At 32.2% G+C, this 21,531-nt stretch overlaps 4 protein-coding genes across 5 annotated transcripts; all 4 read left to right on the top strand.

Annotated features, from left to right (window-relative positions):
• Window positions 1-1,101: 1,101 nt before the first annotated feature.
• On the top strand, window positions 1,102-3,462 carry LOC121123873 (histone H4 transcription factor). Of its 2 annotated transcripts, none has more exons than XM_040718932.2 (5): window positions 1,102-1,259; window positions 1,330-1,568; window positions 1,627-2,021; window positions 2,095-2,334; window positions 2,424-3,462. In XM_040718932.2, exons 2-5 carry the CDS (start codon window positions 1,371-1,373, stop codon window positions 2,875-2,877), a joined length of 1,287 nt encoding a protein of 428 aa, XP_040574866.1. In that variant the 5' UTR covers window positions 1,102-1,259; window positions 1,330-1,370; the 3' UTR covers window positions 2,878-3,462. The 2 variants fall into 2 exon arrangements, with proteins under 2 accessions (XP_040574866.1, XP_040574867.1); XM_040718933.2 differs by having other exon boundaries at window positions 1,108-1,259; window positions 1,633-2,021.
• Window positions 3,463-4,044: 582 nt separating this feature from the next.
• On the top strand, window positions 4,045-5,721 carry Arp6 (Actin-related protein 6). Its single transcript, XM_040718934.1, has 4 exons — window positions 4,045-4,160; window positions 4,267-4,468; window positions 4,533-5,429; window positions 5,553-5,721. Exons 2-4 carry the CDS (start codon window positions 4,310-4,312, stop codon window positions 5,700-5,702), a joined length of 1,206 nt encoding a protein of 401 aa, XP_040574868.1. The 5' UTR covers window positions 4,045-4,160; window positions 4,267-4,309; the 3' UTR covers window positions 5,703-5,721.
• Window positions 5,722-9,899: 4,178 nt separating this feature from the next.
• Window positions 9,900-12,452, top strand: Vps51 (vacuolar protein sorting 51). The gene is made up of 2 exons (XM_040719341.2): window positions 9,900-10,422; window positions 10,490-12,452. Exons 1-2 carry the CDS (start codon window positions 10,095-10,097, stop codon window positions 12,376-12,378), a joined length of 2,217 nt encoding a protein of 738 aa, XP_040575275.1. The 5' UTR covers window positions 9,900-10,094; the 3' UTR covers window positions 12,379-12,452.
• A 165-nt stretch (window positions 12,453-12,617) lies between these two features.
• On the top strand, window positions 12,618-14,575 carry LOC121124205 (thioredoxin domain-containing protein 5). Its single transcript, XM_040719343.2, has 5 exons — window positions 12,618-13,088; window positions 13,501-13,635; window positions 13,712-14,030; window positions 14,089-14,258; window positions 14,332-14,575. Exons 1-5 carry the CDS (start codon window positions 12,648-12,650, stop codon window positions 14,461-14,463), a joined length of 1,197 nt encoding a protein of 398 aa, XP_040575277.1. The 5' UTR covers window positions 12,618-12,647; the 3' UTR covers window positions 14,464-14,575.
• Window positions 14,576-21,531: the final 6,956 nt, after the last annotated feature.

Here is a 21,531-nt window from a genome sequence, read left to right as displayed (position 1 = left end):
ATGCAAGTGTCCATTTCCGAAACATCGAAAAAGGTCAAACATTTAATGTTTCAGGCTTATCTATATCCCAATAAGTTTTACTAAAATATGTATATTCCATTTCCTAATTAAAATCAACGCCTTGTCAATGTTAAGCGTAGTTTCCAAATGTATCTCTGAAAGTAACATCCTTAACACTGGAATTGCCTATTAACTCTAGCCATCATTTTAAAACTATATAAATAACTTATTATTTAGTTTTTATTGCAATAATAACTGAAATTTTACATTTAGGACAATGGAAGTCAAAAAATGGTTAAATCCATATTTGAAATCATTAATTCATTGCTCTGATAAAAATGAATTTGTTGAAGCAGGGAATTGAGTTAAATTAATTCCCCTAGTCCAAGGTCAATGTATTTCTATTAACCTTGTTTCAGTCTAAATGGGGAAAAGAGCCCTCCCCGGTGACCGTTGATCACTCCAAAATCATGTCAGTTCATAACTATAAATAAGGCTTTCATGTGACGTTTCAACATTGTTGATATATGCCATTTTGAGGGCCAAACAATCAAGTTTTATAGCAATGAAAATATATTCATATTAATGAAGATAGTGTGAACTATTGTATCTCAAAATGAGATCAAAAAGTAAAAGGACAAAGGAAATTTTATCCGTCTATTGACTTGTTTTATTAAACATGTTTGATCCTAAAATGTATTACGAATATGTTACTACATCGTTATACAATCTTATTTCCATATGGTAGATATAAATCAAATATTATAATGAAAAGAATAACATATTTTCCCCAAATGATCATACTTTTTTTGTGCTTAATCGATCCAAAAAAAATTGTACAGTTTTAAACATTTCATAAGGATTTTCAGTACATATTGACCACATTATATTCAAATATCACTGACATCATCTACTTTTCAATGTAGATATAAAGTCTTTTTTATTCTTAATCCCATTTGATGAAGTTTCATCAAAATCTATTCGATTTTTTTTTCATTTCATCTAGTAAAAATATCACCTTAAAGCCCCCCAGATAGCGTCTTTCTCAATTATGGTGCAATTTATGACGTGAATGAAAACACCCCAAGGACAAGTAGCGACATCTACATAAACAATTCAACCTGAGAAGAAACACTAACAGAATAAATTTACCAGGATAAATAAAAATATAATAATTATTATTAATAAATATTCCAAGACTGAGCAAAAGAATTGGGGATTTCACTTTGTCGTGGATTACCAGTATCCATCTCATACTGGTAATTACGGATTTAATCATTATGTGAATATTATTTAGATCAATAATATACTTGACAATTATATTTACAGTTCTTGAATTGGACGTTTGTTGAGTCTAAAATACAATCATTATGACCTCGGCTATACCTAATGATGAGGATGACAATGCATCTGACTTTATTAAATTTTCTTATGAGTCTGTTCAAAAATGCATAAATAAAAATAAAAAGTATCCAGAAGTTCTTTTCCCCTGCGAATATCAACACTGCACTCGTTCCTTTTCGGATATTGAAGTATTTATGAAGCATGTAAATTCTCATATGTCGGAAGTAAGTTCCTCATCCGTGATCCACATTTATCTATTATACAATATGATTAATTACCAAGGTACAGTTGAAGGATGATGAATTTATTTGTAGCTGGCGTTTGTGCCAATTTACTTCGGGAAATATGAAGGAATTCATTCGACATTTTCATTTCCATACATTTCATGCTAAAATAAAAACTGAAGGTCGGAAAATTCTACTTTCTCATTATCAAAAACCTTCTGTTACGCCCTGTTCCATGGATTCTTCAGAAGTTAATATCCTTCCTGATTTATCTGAAGAATTTCAATGTCAATGGAATAGTTGCACTGAACTACCGTTCGAAGAAGCACAAAGATATTATTGGCATGTTGGATCCCATGCCCACGAACAGCAGTCCTCTGGATCAAAGTCATGTAATTGGAATCTCTGTACGACTTCTGTCAAAACAACCTCCAAATTAAAGGATCATTTAAAGTACATAATTTTGACATTACAAGGAAATTGTTTGTATTCTATTTATATAAAATCCTTTCATCTTTGTTTTAAGATTTCATTCTCAAGAAAGAGCTGTGGCCTGTCCGACCTGTGGTAATCTCTTTTCAAATCGTGTAAAATTCATAGATCACTGTAATCGACAACTTTTACCCAAAGATAAATCCTATGAATGCTCATATTGTTCAAAAACGTTTGCAATAGAAAGACTATTGAGAGATCACGTTCGATCCCATATTAACACAAAGAAATGCCCCTTGTGTCCTATGACCGTTACAACCAATTCGAACCTAAGGTTGATCCATTATATCTACTACAATTTGATATTTGATAGTACACACAAAACATGCATAATCATATTAATTATCATTCTTTTTTTTAAAGGATTCATTTACGATATCGCCATTCCAATGTCCGTTGTTTTCCTTGCAATGACTGTTCTTATGCTGCGAAATCTAGTCACGATCTCCAAAGTCATATTCGATCATTACATGGATCACCTCAAATTCGGTGTCATTTACCCAAATGTGATTATATTTGTGAAGATAAGGTTACTTTTAACAATCATTTGAGGGATTATCACAGGAATGAGCCCAAGTTCTATATTTGTCATGAGTGTGACAAGAAATTTGAGCGAGGGCAATATTTGAGTAAGCATTTGATTCGAGTTCATGGAATCAAAATGCCAAAAGGGCATAAAAGATTTCGTTACCGTGAGAATGAAGATGGAAATTACTTGCTTCAATGTGAAAGATTTGATTTCCTTGCCGAAGATGAGGATGAACCTCTTGAACAAATCGAAGATCTTACTTCGAATATTGATAAATCTTTAAAATGATTGATCCTATTGATGCTAGAGTGAGTCTGTTGTCCAGTATGAGTATGTCCATGGGATCCATTGGTTTCAGATTTGGAAAAAAAATCGTTCATAATTATAAAGTTTATTTTATTCGTCATTGCATCATATTATATTACGTATAATTATATTTATAATTACTTTGTATTCCCAAAAATTGGAAATTATTATTTCTTCAGTTTATCTTTAATTGTACTTATTTGTTAAAATAATGTTATGAATTATTTTGTTATTTGTGGCCCGTCAAAACAAAAGCAAGCTATAATAATTTTTCTCCAAATTAAGATTGGATTACATTTGTATTCTTTGGCGAATTTTCGTCTATTTCCATTTCATTTTAACCCTTTGGATGTGTCGCAAATTGCACTTAAAGTAGCCAAAAATTGGTTGTCACAATAAATGAATGATAAATTTATATTGCGTTTCAACTTGACATCCCAATTTTGATGTTGTCCATTTTGGGGGCATAAACAACCAAGATTTATAAGATTTTTTTTTTTTTAAATTTAATATGAAGGAAAATAGTATGTCAAAATGGGACCAACAAATAAAAGGACTTCAGCCTTACTGTCTATTCAAATTTTATTGCTCAATCGCCTTGTTTTGTTATAAATATGGCCCAAAAATACATTAAAAATATGATATTACATCGTTATTAAGTCATATTTCCGTGTTGTACATAAAAATTAACTATTTTAATGGAAAGTAAAAGGTATTTTTCTCTTCTCGTATTGATCCCAAAAAAGATTAACGGTACAAATCTTGCCTTTTTTAGTAAAGGTATATGTCTTGGATTCAGTTATAATACCAGTGTGTATCATTGGCATCAAGTATTTCAAGGCAAGTGTTCAGTCTTTCGTATTCTTAATGCAATTTGATAAATTTCATCAAGATTTATTGGAAATTTGTTCATTTGATGTTGTAGAAATATCAACTTAAAAGTGAAAACGTTCTATATAAATAGGGTAATTTTAATTTTAAACAAAACATTGGATATCTCTAATAAATTTCAAAGAGTACAAATTTCCCCATTATTTTCAAAATAAAAATAATTAAAAAATGGGAAATATTCCTCTTTTCTCCCCCTCTTTTACTTTATGGCAGCAATGAAAAGAGTAACATAAACAAAACGCCATCTATCATAACAAGCCATGCCATATAGTTGTATTTAGTATTTTTATTATCATATTTACCATTATTGTCTATTTAGAATGAAATCAGAGAATTGAAGTGGAAGCCAAAGTTCGAATACATGTTGAAACAGTGTAATTTCTACGTCGCTATCTAAAGAATATAGGAAATATTGTTATCATTGAAATCAGAAAAAAAACTTAATCTACCATATATTTGTATACGATACGTTTCTTCTAGGAGTTGAAATTAAGTTTTTCATGTGAGCATTGTTGTGTCCGGTATGCCGGTGGTTATGAATTCCGATACCTTTGTCATTGATAATGGAGGTTATTTTCTTAAAGCTGGCTTTTCGAATCAAAGTCCTCCTCGATTGGTTCCTAATTGTATAACAAAGGCAAAGAGTGAGAAAAGGAAGCCTTTTATTGGCGATCAAATAAATGTAGTACAGAGATAATCATTATTAATTAGAGACACAATTAATCATTGATCATCCCTAACTTTAGGAATGTCGAGACTTGTCATCTCTTTATTATTGCCTTCCATTTCAAAAAGGATATTTAACCAACTGGGATACACAGAAAAAAATATGGGATTATTTATTCAGCGAATCATGTTGTAATGTGGATACTCGTGATACAAACCTCATCTTCATGGAGCCCCTCTTCAACTTTAACTCTGTTCAAGAAGGAATCAATGAAATGTTATTTGAAGACTATGGCTTCAAGAGAGTATTTAGAGCTCCTGTTCCAGATTTTGCTTGTTATAAACATAGAATTACGAACACGGATCCTGCTCATGCCTGTTTAGTACTTGATATTGGCTATAGTTTTACTCATATAGTTCCCTATATTCATGGTCTTCGAATTAAGGAGGCCACTCTTCGTATAGATGTCGGAGGGAAACTTTTGACCAACCATCTGAAAGAAATCGTGTCTTATAGACAGCTTCATGTTTTAGATGAAACATATGTAATGAATGCTTGTAAAGAGGACTGTTGCTTTGTGTCATTAGATTTCCATGCTGACATGAATGAAACCCTCAAGCACAAAGGGAATAGCATTACTAGGGATTATATTCTACCAGATTTTCATAACTTGAGGCGTGGTGTAATGAAATCATTAGAAAAATCAACGGGCCGACCCAAGGATGAGAATGAACAATTTGTGCGTATGAATAATGAAAGATTCACTGTACCTGAAATATTATTCAACCCTTCGGATGTTGGTATCAATCAAATGGGAATTGGAGAAGGGGTGGCACACTGTGTCAATATGATCCCTGAAAACGTAAGACCATGGCTTTTAAGGAATATTATCCTTATAGGAGGTAGTACTAAATTTTCCAATATGAGAGAACGGGTGGAGAAAGAAATCAGAGAATGGATTCCTGACTTAATTGATGTAAGTTAATTAATTAATATAAAAAAACCTGTATTGATTTTTATCGCATATATATTTATTTATTATAACAAAATAACAATATGATTAATAGGTATATATATTTTTTATCAATGTACTTTATAGGTTCAGGTTATTCATCCTCAAAATCCAATTACTTACTCTTGGGAAGGAGGTGCAGCTTTTTCAGAGGATCCTTGTTTTTTAAAAACCTGTGTGTCTAGAAAAGAATTCCTTGAAAGAGGTCATAGTGTATGTGATGAACGTTTTTATTAATAAAAGATGTATTTTTAAATGTATCTTATTCCAAATTGGCCTCCTGAATACTTCTCACAATCGAGAGACAATCCAACATTTCTTCATCGTCATCGACACTACAGATAAGAGAAAATAGATCCCGAGTTTTTCTGATAGGCACATCAACAAAATCATCGGTAAAAACTTCGCAATACGCCAACTTGTTTTTCAACTCTGGTTTAGTAGAACTAACGATAGCAGTAGTCGAGGGAGACGCCTGACTTAAAATCTTTGCTAATCGGAGACATGCAATCGACTTAAGTTCGTTGAGCTCTTCTTGCTCAAACGAAGAGGGCTCAAACATTTCTCTTCCAGCTGAGTCGTATCCAGCCTTGTATAGTTCCTTCATTATATATATTTTTGACTTAGACCTCATATTCCAATATCCTGCTAACGTATAATATTTTGTTACCCATAACTCAAATTCATCTTTCTTCATTTGATCCCCATCTCCTATCTCTATCAGATCAACTAGCCGAAAGGATGTTTTTTCTAAAAATGCAGTACGATACTTTTCCATCTCACCACTGAATCCCCTCAGAATTTGAAAGCCTATGGAAAAACTACGGGATGATTGTTTGTCATCATTTGGAAAAATTATTTCATCCAAATCCCGTCGTTCAAACAATGATAAAGGATTACAGTCAATCTTAAATTGCCACATGAACTGAATTATTATTATTGCTTGAAAGTAAATCCCAGCCATATATTCATACTCCTCAGATCTTGTAAATGTATTAATGAAATCCCCAATAAAAGGTTGTTCAACAAAACTCACATCATCATACTTAATGAGTTCAATATTTTGTGAATCTTCCAGCTCTTCCCAATGATACAGATCAAATGTTTTAACAAAGTGTAAAAAATCAAAAAAATCCGATAAATAATCTTCTTTAATACCAATTTCATTTGGAGCAATTTCTCGGAAACCAGATCCCTTAAATAATTTAAGAAGTACTCGAATGTAACCTTGAACAAAATTAGACCATAGAATAGCACTCAATCGATGTTTTAAAATCGGAGTCATGATTTTGTCAGTTAGAATTGTTTTTATATCATTCATGCTACTGAAATTCTTGATATAAGCATTGTTTTGGTAAGCAAATAAACTCCAAGAATAGTGAGAATAAAAGGTTTCTTGGCTAAAGGATTGAGGAAATAAATGGATTGTCTTCAATCTAAATTCTTCGGCAATGTCCAACTTCAACTCAGCGCTAATAAACCAGGAGACTACTATTGATGGAAGCATACCATTCCCTTTATTGAATACTTCATCAAAGGTATTTCCTTTCATATCATAAATTTGAGTCAAATTTGAGAATTGCTCCCTCATAAGAAGAAATGTTCTGATTAGACTTGAAACTCTGATAAAGTCTTCATTTAGTTCATTTTCTCGCTCACATATAAAAGCAATCCAAAGCTTCATTATCCCTAGGTTCGAATGAGTCATTTGAGAGTGATAAAAGAAGTTTTTAGCAGATAGTCTGTATAATTCCGACTTTCGACAAGCATACTCCCAATAATTTTTCAAAAATGGAGTAAATTTTCCTATATGTTCCAATTTTAATGAGCCCTGGGTAGCTGAAAAGAAAAAAATTCGACAAAGATCCAAGTCTGGAGTTGCTTCAAGTAAACGCTCAATTGTTTTTTCAATATATATATCAAGGAATCCAGAAGCTATATGATAGGTTAAAAGTAATAGATTTGGTCCATTTAAAGATTGAAATTCCGGTTGACAAAAACGATTTATTTCCACAAAAGACATAAACTTTCCGAAAGTGATCTCACTAATTGAAATATTACTCGATAGATCAATATTGGTTGAAAAATCACATAGCTCATTATCGGGAAAATTATCAACTATAAATTCATCCAAGGTTCCATGAATATCTTGGGTTATGCTACAACTTTCTAAATGAATTTTTAATTTGATAATTGAAACTAAACGCTCAATAAATGCGGAAGTAATGTCGCCGTGGCTATCTTTTCTGAGTGAATTACAAGCTGACAAGCCTTGTTGAGTTGTAATGTTGGCACTCTGAAGTAGTTCTAAAAGTAAAGAGCATTGTTGATGTTGGGATCCAGCTGAACGAATAAGATATAAAAGCTCCTTCAAGTATCTATCTGTGTCCTCTTCATTGTTTAGTCTATAAAACTTGTTTAAAGTCCGTTTAAATTTATCAATGCCTTGAAGAGGATCATGAACGGAGGCCATGGGAACGATGAATGAAAATATTTCTCCAGTCACTAGATTAATGAACTTATTTCCGTCTTTAAACTTAACAAATGTTCCGGGGTCATCCACATTGAACTCGGAAATCCTTGCTTTATTCACAGGAGACCAAATTTCAACTTTTTTACGCCTTGGAGAATAAATGCTCAACAATAGCACTGGAGGACTTTTCGCTGTTTCTTCAGAGAATATCCAGGCAAACCGAGCATGATGGTATCCTTTCCATACTTGTAATAGTCTGCCTAGTTCATTGTCAAACAATTGAATACGATGTTGTAGGTCTGAAACAGCCGTGAAGCGACCATCTGGACTGGATTCAATAAATAGAGCGGTCTTTTTTGCATCCTTTATTTTCATGACTATTACGAGTCGTTTCTCAGTTTCAATTTTTTTAGTGTCTTTATCCGATGAACCAAAAACGCGAAAAAATCCGGATTTGACGGTAGATACAACATTTTTTGCCAGATCCCACTCAGAAAGAGTGGATGGGAAAGTGTGCTTTTGAAAAAGAACACCTGTGCCCACAGTGATGACCAAAGGCCCTTCTGTTTTCTGATGTTCATGTAATTGATCAAACAGAGACTTGGGGCGTGGAAGAAGGATCACAGCATCCTTTAATTCATGCATTGGAGGCACAAGTTTGGTATAAGGTATTTCATCTTTGATAGTAGCATGATCTGGACATTGAGCAGAGAATAAGAAGATGCAAAAGGAGGAAATGGCGCAGATTTCATCTTTCCGAAGAGGAGAGGATTTTAACCTTAGAATGGGTTGCGATTCAACTAACTTTTGTTTTTTGTAAGGCACGCAAAATTCAGTGAGAAATGTGATGGAACCCTCGGCATCTCCGAGTAGAATAATGAGAAATCCATCGGATTCAATGCCAGTCATACAAAGAACTTGATCTGTCAAATCCAAACTTCCAATTGGTGTTTGATGAGGGAGACGAAATGTCATCAATTTGGAACAAGATTTCAAGATAAGAACATTGTTGATAGCTTGGCATTCTGGAGGACGAGATTTTCCTCGATCCGAATTTAAAGAGTCCCAAAGGGTTGTCATGTTAATAATGATTAATTAATAGAAATAAAATATTAAGTTAGATGAATCGTGAAGGATTAAGGAATGTTGTCAGATCCATGACGTCACTTTAGCTATTTTAATATTAAAAGTCAATAATATTGTGTGACAACAAAGTCATAGAGTTTATAAATACCTGGAGGGGCACCAAATCTACTACGCAACCTCGCCCATGAGTTTAATATCCTTTCAAGAAAAAATCAAGTGGCGCGCAGGCTATTAGCCGATATATAATAACATTTATTTAATTATATACATCATTGTCTATCTTTTATTTATAAATCACCTGACAAATTGTGAATCTCCACCAAATCATCAAAATTTTAAAGCTAAAGTATGAAAAAATTTCAATTAAATAAATTCTTAGACTGATTGTTTCGATCTATGCATATAATATAATAAAAAATTTTACATCAACCCATGGGAAAAAATTGGCTCAACAATGAGTTTCATTAGATTGTTTTACACAAGGAACTTAGGTATAGATTTTTGAAGGAGCATGCAAAGGCCGTTATAATAAAAATATGGAAAGGGATTTTCATTATAACTCCTTAAATATAGTGAAATAGGGTCATTAATATCAAAATGAAGGAGTATAAGATGCAAGTCGAAAAACTCAGTCTAAGTATCTATTTTAATTGAAAAATGTTGATGATTTACGTGGAGATTATGCCACGTGACTTAAAACTATATGACCTGACAATGATGTATTGAACAATACAATAAATTGTTCATATCGACTAAGAATCTGCGGCTTAATTTGTTTTCTTAAAATCCTATTAAACCCACCGATGAGGTTGCGCTGTATATCTAGTGTCATTCCAGATATTTAGAGGACTCAAGGATTTCTATGATATGAAATCACGTGAGACTGACGTAACCATGGAATAACCATCGACGTAACATCAATTTAACTTTTTACTTGTAGAATTGTCAGTAATTGAATTTGATTATTCATTATATCATAATTCAGATACAAATCCAATACCTGCCTCTGGTCAATGAGTATTCTCGCTTTATTTCAGAGACTGGTTTATTATATAAATTAAACCTAAAACATGGCAGAGAAATCGGATCCTGATCGAGAGCGACGTCGAGCAAAACTGGGCGAGTTTTATCAGAATCCAAGAGGGGGTCAAGAATCTGAATTGGACTTGGATGGCGTTGTCTTTGATGCAGAGAGATATACTAGTAAGCTCATCAAAGAAGCAAGTTTAAGTCAACTCCTCAACAAGGAAGATGAGATCAGCAAACAGATCCGTAGCCTTGATTCTGAAATGCAGACACTTGTCTACGAAAATTACAATAAATTCATTTTGGCCACGGATACCATTCAAAAAATGCGATCGGATTTTGGAGGAATGGAAGGAGAAATGACTAATCTAGGTAATCCCCTCACCCCATTTGACAATCTTACATAAGTTATAAATAACAAGCAAACATACAATTACAGCTACGAAAATGGGACAAGTGGCCGAGTTTTCCAGGAACATCTCCTCAACCCTTGGAAAATCAAGTGGAGAAATAAATAGACTTTCAAAAACACATGCTACCTTGAAGAAGCTTCAATTTCTCTTTGATCTTCCCAATAAACTCGAGGAAGCCTCGAATAATGGAGACTATACTTCTGCAGTGAAGAACTATATTCGCTCATTGAAAACCCTTAAAAATTCAAGCTCATTTGACGGTATAAAAAAAGATTGCGATGCAATTATGGAGGATGTGAAGAAGAAACTTCGTAATCGTTTAAAGGATTATTCTACAGGAACGGAGGATCTCAATCAAAGTGTTGATTGTTTACTCCAAATGGGGGAACCCCCTGAGGAGCTATGCAATCTATATCTAGAAACTGCGAAAGGAAAGTTAAATCAGTCTCTTAAGGAATTAAAACGAAAAGGAGAGAAGACAACTCTGGATATATTGGAATTTACGGATTTGGGATGTAATACTTTTATTAGCGATTTATGTTTAGTCGTTGCTTCATATGTGAATACATTTGTAAAGGTGGATGAATCACTATCTAACGAGAAATTAGTTTCCTTTCTAAATGACTTGATGGATACATTCATGGATATTATGCGTTGTCGCCTTAAGGAAGAAAATGATTTGAATGAAACTCCCATTTTAGTTAGAGCTCTTGATCGTTTTCATCGAAGGCTTCAAGCAATGAGCCGTCTAGTTACAACGATGGATTTTAATAAATCAGGTTTAGATCTTATACTTGAAGCGGCTAATAATCATTGCAAGCTAGCTTTGGAATCTCTGAGGTCTCAATTTTCTGATGCTATTCTACAAATTAGACAACAGCTAGCTGCTCTAAATAAGAAAACGAATCAAACGAATCTTACGGATATTAATGCAAAATTCATTTTGATAATATCTAATATAATACGTGATGAACTTAACAAGTTGGTGCATTTTATTGATTCTGATATACATTTCGCAATGAAAACCTATTTTCGATCAAAGTTTTGTAGGAGCTTTGTTCGAGAAGGCATCCTCGTTAATATTATGACAGATATTACTCAAACCTGCAAGACGTACTGCATTCAGCAAGATAGGAATGTTCCGCCCCTACTAATACTTTTATTATCTAGAAGTTGTTATGAAATACAGTCTACCACAACTTCGTACTTGCTGAATATGACGGAAGAAAATTTCTGCATTGAGGATACAAAAGGTCTGACTTCTTCTAACTCTATTAATGAAGAATTTAGGAATGTATCCCATCAGTTGTTAGATTACTATGTTAGACTCCAGGGTCAAGTTTTATCTCAGATGATACGAAAAAGTGTTGAGACAAGAGACTGGCTGAACACGGTTGAGCCTAGGACTGTCAGAGCTGTGATGAAGCGTATTGTGGAGGAAACTACATCCATTGACCGACTTGTAGGAGAACTTTATGAAGAAGGATTTCGTAAAGCAAGAAGCTCTGATTCTTCAAGGAGAACCCGTTTTTCAGCTCTTAAATCCAAGACTTGGAACAATAACTCCTCTGGATTAGATAACACTCTTGTTTCTAACATACAAAAAATGTTTTCTGAAAAGGTGGAAATATATTCCCCAGTTGAATTTTCAAAGATTTCCATTCTTAGTGGAATTGTCAAAATTGCTCTCAAAACTCTGCTTGAATGTGTGAGACTTCGTACATTTAGTCGATTCGGTTTTCAACAATTGCAAGTAGATTGCCATTATTTATATGTATATATGTGGAGATTTGTTTCCGATGAAAATATAATTACGTTTCTTTTGGATGAAATTATGACCTCGGGAGTTCATCGATGCCTTGATCCTTCACCCATGGAGCATAGTGTCGTGGAAGTTATATGTGATAGAAGTTAGTTATGTATATTAATAATTTGTATGATTCATTTGATCCCTGTCATTTTTTATGGAATAAATAAAATTTAATTGTATATTAATATTTCATTTCAACTAGTATGTGAATGAAGGGTTTTAAGTTATTGCCATCTGGACTCAAGCTTGTCAGGGGACTCCACAATGTAGACCCAATAACTTAAGTACACGATTTTTTTAAAAAGCGATACAAGCCGGGAGGGAGCGTTTTCCCTTTTTGTGTAGGAGAACGATTTATTTTCTCTTTTATATATATGTACACAGTTTTAAACACTAATTCCTGTGCTATCAAGTCCTCATTAACCCCAAAGATGTATGGAAGATCGTTGTGTTTGGTTTTGACGCTGTTACTAAGTGTGGTTAACTCAGAGGATTCTCCTCTATTAAACAAGGAATCTTTTATCTCATTGAAGGAGTCTGGAGCCATTTTTGTCAAGTTTTTTGCACCTTGGTGCTCACATTGTAAAAGACTTGCTCCAACATGGGAAACCTTAGCAAAGGAATATACTGATAAGGATGTTAAGTTGGCAAGAGTTGATTGCACTATTGAAACAGAGTTTTGTTCTGACATGGATGTAACCGGCTATCCCACACTCAAATTTTTTGGAAAGGAAGAAGTGAAATATCGAGGTCAGAGAGATGAAGACTCTCTTGTTAAGTTCATTGAAACTCAAATGGGCCGTATAAAACCCGAGGTATTTAATAAATTACCCTTTCTACTTTGAGCTTAGTTAGTCATGATGATCATGATTTAAAAAAAAAAATGTATAATAGTATTGTTGAGATGAAACTGTACAGAAATCAACTTCCCCTTTATCTCCTTTCATTGTATTTGCTTTCTACTCCAACAACATAAGTCATCATAAGTAACATTAAACATCTACATACATGAGAAATAAATTCATTCCCCTAGATTCCCTTTTTATAATCTAAATCTTTATCATTAAAACTATGATAATGAGGGACTTTGCCATTAAGTTTGCCAAAAGAGTGATAATATGCACCTTTTTATGTGGGGTTATTAAGGTTTCTTACCCGATTTTTCTAGTAAATAACACTTTCATTCCAATTTCATGTAGGATCTGTAATTTTCTATTGTTTTTCCAGGAGACTATTGTTTCCGCTGAAGAAGTAAAGGTTGAAAATGGTCTTCACGTCCTTAGTGAAGATAACTTTAAGGCTTTTATTGGAAGTGGCAATCATTTTATCAAATTCTATGCACCCTGGTGTGGTCATTGTCAAGTAAGTATGATAATAATTATTCTCAACTAATATTGAATAAAAGCAGCTTTATAATTATTACCTAATTTGACTTCAGAAACTATCTCCTATATGGGATGAGTTAGCTTCCGAGTTCAAGGATAATGCTAATGTGAAAATTGCCAAAATGGATTGTACTCAAGCTCAAGATATTTGTCAAGAACAGGATGTTACAGGCTATCCTACTCTTTCTTTTTATAGAGACGGTCAAAAAGTTGAGAGTTATAGAGGCAGTAGAGCCATCAGTGACTTAAAAGACTTTGTTCAAACCATGACTGATGTACCTAAACCCAAAGATACTATTGTTGAGGGCGATAGCGCCCCTAGTTCAATCATCAAAATCAACAAAGAAGAATTTAAAGAGAATATTGCTTCAGGTATATTAGTCTATATCTAAATTTAATGCACAATCATTGTTGTTAAATCTTTTTAAAGGAGTAACATTCATCAAGTTTTATGCTCCTTGGTGTGGACATTGTAAGAGACTTGCTCCCATTTGGGAAGAGCTTGCTGTTAAGTTTGAAGGTGTTGATTATGTTAAGATTGCTAAAGTGGACTGTACTGCGAATGACAATAAAAATAAGGAACTCTGTAATGAAGAAGGGGTTAGTAAAATACTGTTCATTGTAGCAACGTGTATTTGATATTTTCTCTTTTTTCATGTCTTATCTACCACAGGTGAACGGGTTTCCAACGCTTAACATTTATGCGAGTGGAGAAAAAGTTAAGGAATACAGAGGGAACAGAAAGGTGGAAGATCTAGAAGAGTTTGTAAAGGAACACTCTAAATTCTTGAAAGAAGAATTGTAGTTCATTCGTTATTATCCTAAAATGATATTTTTTTAGCGCATATTAATTATTATCACATTAATTTTTCTTAATGTATGTCTCATATTTTACAATAAATATAATTAAATTTTAACTTAAAGTAATTCAATAAGTTATATATGTATATAAATCTCCCTTTCTACTGAGACCTTGAAAATTTCGAATCAAATTTCTACTTATTTTATATAAATAACAGGTATAACAAAAATATGTAGATGACTACGGACTACATACTATAGTAATCGTCTGATACTGACGAAAAAGGTATCTCAAATGATGACGTGTCCTTAAATTTTTATTGTTCCCAATCCTTATTTTAAATAGTCACTATTTAGTATATTTATGAAATTTAAATAAATGATTATTTCAATATAATAAAACTACTAGGCGGTGCGGATCCCTATGAGATTGAGTGCTTAATTAGGCATAGTCCATAGGAACTGGGGACTTATAAGGGTAACCTCCAAAAAATAGACTGAAGAGCCCTTCTAGCTAAAAACTCCTTCCTACAACCCTTTCGTACTATTTTACAAGAATCACTATGCCCTGTTTATTTGTATATGTTGTGTACAAGTTACTACTGGTATAACCAAATTGTACCTTAAATCAAATAAAGGTTCTAAACTAGTTCAAATTCTTCGGTATCATAATGCATCCCACAAATTGGAATAATAATCCTAGTACAAGTTGCAATTTCTGCGTCTTAAAATGTATTATTTAATTACAACATCAGACATTCTAATACCCACCTTTACTTTGACATTATCATGGTATTTTAATTTATTCAAATTACTTAGTTATTACGTATTTATGAATAACATCATAGGGCATTTGAACTTCATAATGTGTCACATAGATTATTAAAATATATGTATTATGTGACATAATACATATATTTTAATATTTTTGTTAAAAATTGTGAAAAATTAAGTCTATTGATATGTCCATCATTTATGAAATATTCAATTATAGAAAATTATCCTTATCCCAAGACCTGTAAATCTTCATTTAAAATGAGTCATTGGTTGCATTTTGTACAATTTGCTTATGAAAGTTACGACCTGTACAAAATCGCGGCTTGTACACAACATACGTACATTTAGATAATTTGTAATTAAAAATATTGAAAGACTTTCTTGTATTATCTCTTTAAATGTATCTTCAGAAACTTTAGTAGGTATACACTGCTAATGATTCCAGAAATATTAAAAAGACTAGATTTTTACAATGAATTCAAGCTTTCCTGTAGCATAATTAAGGAACCGTAATGAAATATAATTTTATGTAATTAATTTAATCAAAACTAAATATTAGAGTTTGAAATTGAAATAGGTTCATTACTTTCAGCAGAACAACTAATTGATCTTTTTGGGACCAAAAAGTTATAATCTTACAATTTATAAGTGAACTAAACTGGGAAGAAATTGTCAAGTTGACAAACTCCGCGTTTTATAATCCTAAAACGCACACTGGGATGTTGAGTGGTCTGAATTTTCTGATATTATTTTGAAATTATAATTCTTGCATTTTCTAATTACAAAATGTGTTGTTTTTTTAATTGGTCGAAATCCATTATTTTGGATTTTTTTGTTTTTTGCCAAATATAGATGTTGGAATAAATGGTCAGAAATTGAGGATTTTTTTAAATTAAAAGTAGCTTGTTGATGTTTATTTAAAAAATGATGATTTTTCTCCTTCAAAATTAGATTTATAATGATTAAAAAAAATTGATGATTTTAGTACTTTTTTGATGAGGCAATACGTTTAGAACACTCATGGAAGGTCATAAGTAAAAAATTAGTATTTTTTTCTTTTCAATGATCCATTGATTATATATTTGCAAAAATTATCAAGCTGCTCAAATGGACGATTCTAAAATCCATGTATGGTATGGCGTTATTACCAAATCTAACATTTGAAATATTTACGGTGGACGGTTATTTTAGATTTAGGTAATCATTGTTTTAAATGAATAATTGTATACACAATTAATTACCCAAATCTTGTGTCAGATTTTACTGATGTTTTTTCCCTCTTTGATAGGGGCGTCCGCAGATTTTTTTGGAATTGTATGCAACGTATACATAATTTCGTAATTTGGGGGGCGCCCCTGAATACTGTGCGTCAAGAACCAAGGAAAAATAAAAGTGATACAATGGACAATCCTTATAAATATTTACCAGTTTGATCATAAAAAGAAAGAAAATTGCTTCTTTTACGTAGAAATAAATATATAAATAATCGAACTTAGTAAATTATATGACTAACCAAAAAATATTTTAATCTTCCCTTTGTACGAGGTTATAAGGAATAAATGGATGGCTTCTTAATTTTTCACATTATACATAGATAATGATAATGAGTTCACTAGTATTAAATTGATAATACAATTGTAATAGGTACTGTGTCAACATAAGAACAACCGTGAACGAAAATCAAAAAATGGAGAGAATCCCTTTTTTTAATTACAAATTTACACACAGAGTACATACCTTTAATGCATACACATATTTGAGTCAATTATAGGTTTGGTACTTAAATTTGTCAGATAAGTAAAGATGCCCAAGAAGTTTAGTTAATAGTTTTGAACCTTTATTTGATATCAGAGGCTTATATTGGCCCTGATATCCTCTTTCAAATAAAATTTAACAGTTTCTTATTAATTTGAGACGATCCCTTTTGTCTACTTCAAGTACCATTTATAGGTCCGACAAAGGATTAATTAGAAATTGACGATAATTCGTCGAAGAATATAAATGTAATCCGCACTCAATTTTAAAAATGTATCATTCTCTCTTGCTTTAGTGTTGACGAGCCATACATGTATTTTCAAACACATTTTTCCAACATTTTGAAATTAAAATCGCTTCGACAGGTTTTAATAATAATCCCCATTCCATTGTAGTTATAATCAATATTTGTTCGTAGAATAATGTGCTTGTAAAAAGAATCAACTAATTAATAGATATATAAACATTTTATTTCATAACGTAACATAATTATTTTGCCTACCTATATGTTATTTATAATTACCCCTCACACCCGGAGGGACACAATCTAGAAGATTTATAGTAAAAATATATTTATTATTAAAGAATAGTTTTTTTACAATATTGTTCATATGTTGTATCATAATAATGAGTCACAGAAACATCCTAAAACAATAATTTAAATGCAACTACTGTGTTCAAACAACATTAAGGTTCATTCTTAGTACTTATAATGGGGGATTCAATCATTCGCGAGTTTCAGGTACTGCTCCTTATCAACCGCAAATAACGAGGGCTCATTGTATTAGTATAGTACTTACAGGATTTATAAAATCATTTTACTATCCCCATTAAAACCCATTAAAATCCTTCAATTTTGACAAAGTCCGAGTTCAATCTGAGGATCATCAAATCCCTGGTACGACCCTCTGTCAGAAGGGACTTTTTCGATACATTTAGGTCCTTTATTATTGCAAACATTTTCTTCAATTTAGAGATGAGAGTGCTAGTATTTGAGAAGATATCAGGGCACAGCGCGACTATCTTGTGCAAGCCCTGAGAGATATAAGTGACATGCACCATAATAGGAAAATGCTTCCTAAGGTCTTCAACTGTTTGAACATAATATTCTGCTCCATTTGTTATGAAAACCTTCAGTCTATGGCTAACGAAATCAGAGCCAAAAACGTTGTTAATGCTTCTGATTGCAACATTGGTCATAGCAGTATTGCTGTCAGATCTCGATACATCCTCCAAATTAATTAGATAGGGGTGTCCTATCAAATGATCATCCAGAGAGCCCATTATGACTGCAGTCATGGATCGCTGTTGAGAGTCAGTAGTTTCGTCCAACGCGAGGAAAATATCCTTTCCCTCAAGTTCTTTTTTAATCTTAGTTAAGACTTCGTCACTTTGTGCCTCCAATGATCTGTTGACGGCGTAGCGAGAGGGAATTGTTTTTTTGGTATAGTGTTCCATGAAGGTGATAAATCTGGGTTGACTCACGAGATGGAGTGGAACGTTACAGGTGGCAATCATTTTGGTCATGTCAGTAACAAAATGATGATCATCTCTATTAGGATTATCTTCAGCTTCGTTCTTTGAAAAAAGCTCCAGCTTCTTCTTGTGAATACGACTTTTAACGTGTTGCTCAACGTTGAATCTCTTCACAACCTGGGACTTAAAATTACAAAGACGACATTTCAAAAACATGGAAGACTCGTCGTAACTCCAAATCCTTTTACCTCCATGTTTGGTCATCAAGTTTTTTATGTTGATAGGAGGAGGCATTGTTTTTGCTCCTTGACGCCGGAAAATACAAACGTTGATACTTGGATGTTCCCTCCTCAAGAAGTAAAGAATAATGAGGGTAGGAATGCGTAGATGAAAAGAATATGATAATAGACGAGGGAGCGGCTTCTGAAATAGCGACCTCAAAATGTTTATTTTTATTTTTCTAAGCTGTTATTATTTTTATAGCCAATAAGTAAGTTGCTCAAAATTACTAAAAAAGGACTTTAAATAAGTTATTGTTATGTAAATTGAAAGTAGATTTTTCTTGATAACCAAAATAAATTTTATTTGTCGGTTAAGCACTGATTTATTGGACTTTTTCTAAGCCAAAACTTGAAATTTTATCTCACACTTTCTTAAAAAATAACGTCAGTTATTACAATAAATTATTTGTGTATAAGGGTAGATGCCCGCCCCATCTGTTTACTTTTATTTTACTATTTATATTCCCACGCAATCTCTCATTAATTTAAGAAGGGAAATAAATAATTATTATGAATAACTAAATTTATTATTTTATTGAACATAAATTTATAAAATACAGTGTGTAATAGCAATTTTAAGTTATAGTTAAAAAAATGTAATACACAAACATTCTTCCTTATAATATGACATCACAGTTTCTATTGAATGTTTTTGTATATAAATGACGTCATACCGTCCCTTGAAACTTTAAATATATTAATTTACTATAGCAGTCAATACAATTTGGAAACAAAATTTTGCAAGTTCGATAATGTCTATGTTGGTCGATATAATTTTATAAAATTTATTAGAACAAATTGTAAAGATTAACTCTGATCTAACTGAGGATGTTCAAAGCTTGACGAAACGTAACTTTTTTTAATACACGAATTTCGAAAAGTAAATTTTAAATGTATTAGAGCTATTGAAACAAAAAATTATTTATACAGAGTTGTAGCTCGTTTTATGGAAAGTAATTAATTGGAAAAAAATAAAGACAAGTAATTCAAATTGCCAGAGTAATTAACGATAGAAAAGTGCACATATTTAATTTTTTAATGAAAAAAAACAACAAAAAAACCTCTACAGGTATGCATGATAATTCTTAAGTGACGCCCTCTATGTTTATAATCTACCGAATCAATTTAAAAATATTTTTATAACATAAAAGGAGTATTTTCTCGTGACGTCACAATGATAAGACAGCAAATTTGAGGTTTTTTGGTTATCATCTAGTACAATACCTTAGAATACTGATCTAGTACCAATAAAAGAGGTAGTTAGTTTTGTTAGTCCCAGTCTAATACATAGCAAGGTACTTAGAGTATCTAAGTATCTTGGAACATACCATAAAGCTTGAAAACGCTCTATATTCCTTTGTGACGTCAGTGAAAAGAGGCCTGTAATTTGATTTACAATAATAGCCACTAGGGCGCCCTCTATCTAGTCAATTTGCAAAACTTCATAGGATTTCAAATTCAAAATATTCCATGACTGTTGAATAAATTAAGAAATATAGGATTCACTGAAATTAGGAGAAAAGGTTACATAGAAAAAATATTAATTATTGCCTTAAAATCTAAAAATTTGGAATTGTTTAACATGCCTAGTAGTAAACAGTGCTTAAAATATCCTTTAAGATGGATTCTCTGCCATCCAGATAATGATTTGAGATCTTTAACAAAAAGGAAAGACCCATTTCAGCTTACCATCTTTTCAATGTTCAATAAATTTTATTTGAGATTTTTTTCCCTTAAATTGAAAATGGTCATGTTAAAAAGAAACATCCACATTACACACAAATCTAGTTAATTATGCTAGTTTATGCTGCAAAAACTGTACATAATTATAATTAATGCATAAAGGTTTCATACTGAATTATGGTTGAATTAAATGAGCAGTATATTTAGATTGTAGAGAAGAAATTGGAAACCTTTAAGTTAGAATGTAATTTTTCTAGTACTTCTGTAGTTAGTATTGTTTTTTTACCTTTCAATAAGAATTAAATAAATTTCCGAAATAATTAATAAAATTTATAGAAGTAATAACAATTTGTTTAATTAATTTCACAGTCACATTCTTGTGATATACATTTCAGTATGTTTTTAGTCATAAGTAGTGTTTGAAATTTTGTGAGTTTTTGCTACGATACTAGCGCCTCGGAACATCTAACCAGAGCATTAAAGAGTTCCTAAAAAGACAGTTTGTAAGCTGTAATTTTTTTTTTTTTTTTTTGTAGCTAGCTGGCCATAGATCTAGTCTATTTTATTTTCCAAAGCTGTTCATAACAATTCTTATTGTCATTATAATATTCTCACTTTTGTTTACAAAGTACTTGTGAAAAAAGTCCAAGTGAGTATTTTCTACTGAGAATTAATAATGCCTAATCTAAAAAGAATACGAACCTTAATAACAAATAATGGAGGTGAAAATATTTGGAGTTACGACGAGGAATCCATGTATTTGAGATGCCGTCTTTGTGATTTTAGGACCATAGGGTTGAAAAAGTTCAACGTTGAACAACATGTTAGAAGTCGTATTCACAAGAAAAAGTTGGAGCTTTTTTCAAAGAACGGAGCGGAAGACAATTCTAATAGAGATGACTATAATTTTGTTACTGACATGACCAAAATGATTGCCACCTGTAACGTTCCACTCCATATTGTGAGTCAACCTAGATTTATCAACTTCATAGAGCACTATACTAAAAAAACAATTCCCTCTCGCTACGCCGTCAACAGGTCATTGGAGGCACAAAGTGACGAAGTCTTGTCTAAGATTAAAGAAGAACTTGAGGGAAAGG

Source organism: Lepeophtheirus salmonis, chromosome 9, assembly GCF_016086655.4.
Source record: "Lepeophtheirus salmonis chromosome 9, UVic_Lsal_1.4, whole genome shotgun sequence".
Lineage (NCBI taxonomy): Eukaryota > Metazoa > Arthropoda > Copepoda > Siphonostomatoida > Caligidae > Lepeophtheirus > Lepeophtheirus salmonis.
Note: the sequence above shows the minus strand (reverse complement) of the source record. Positions and strands in the feature narration are given on the sequence as shown.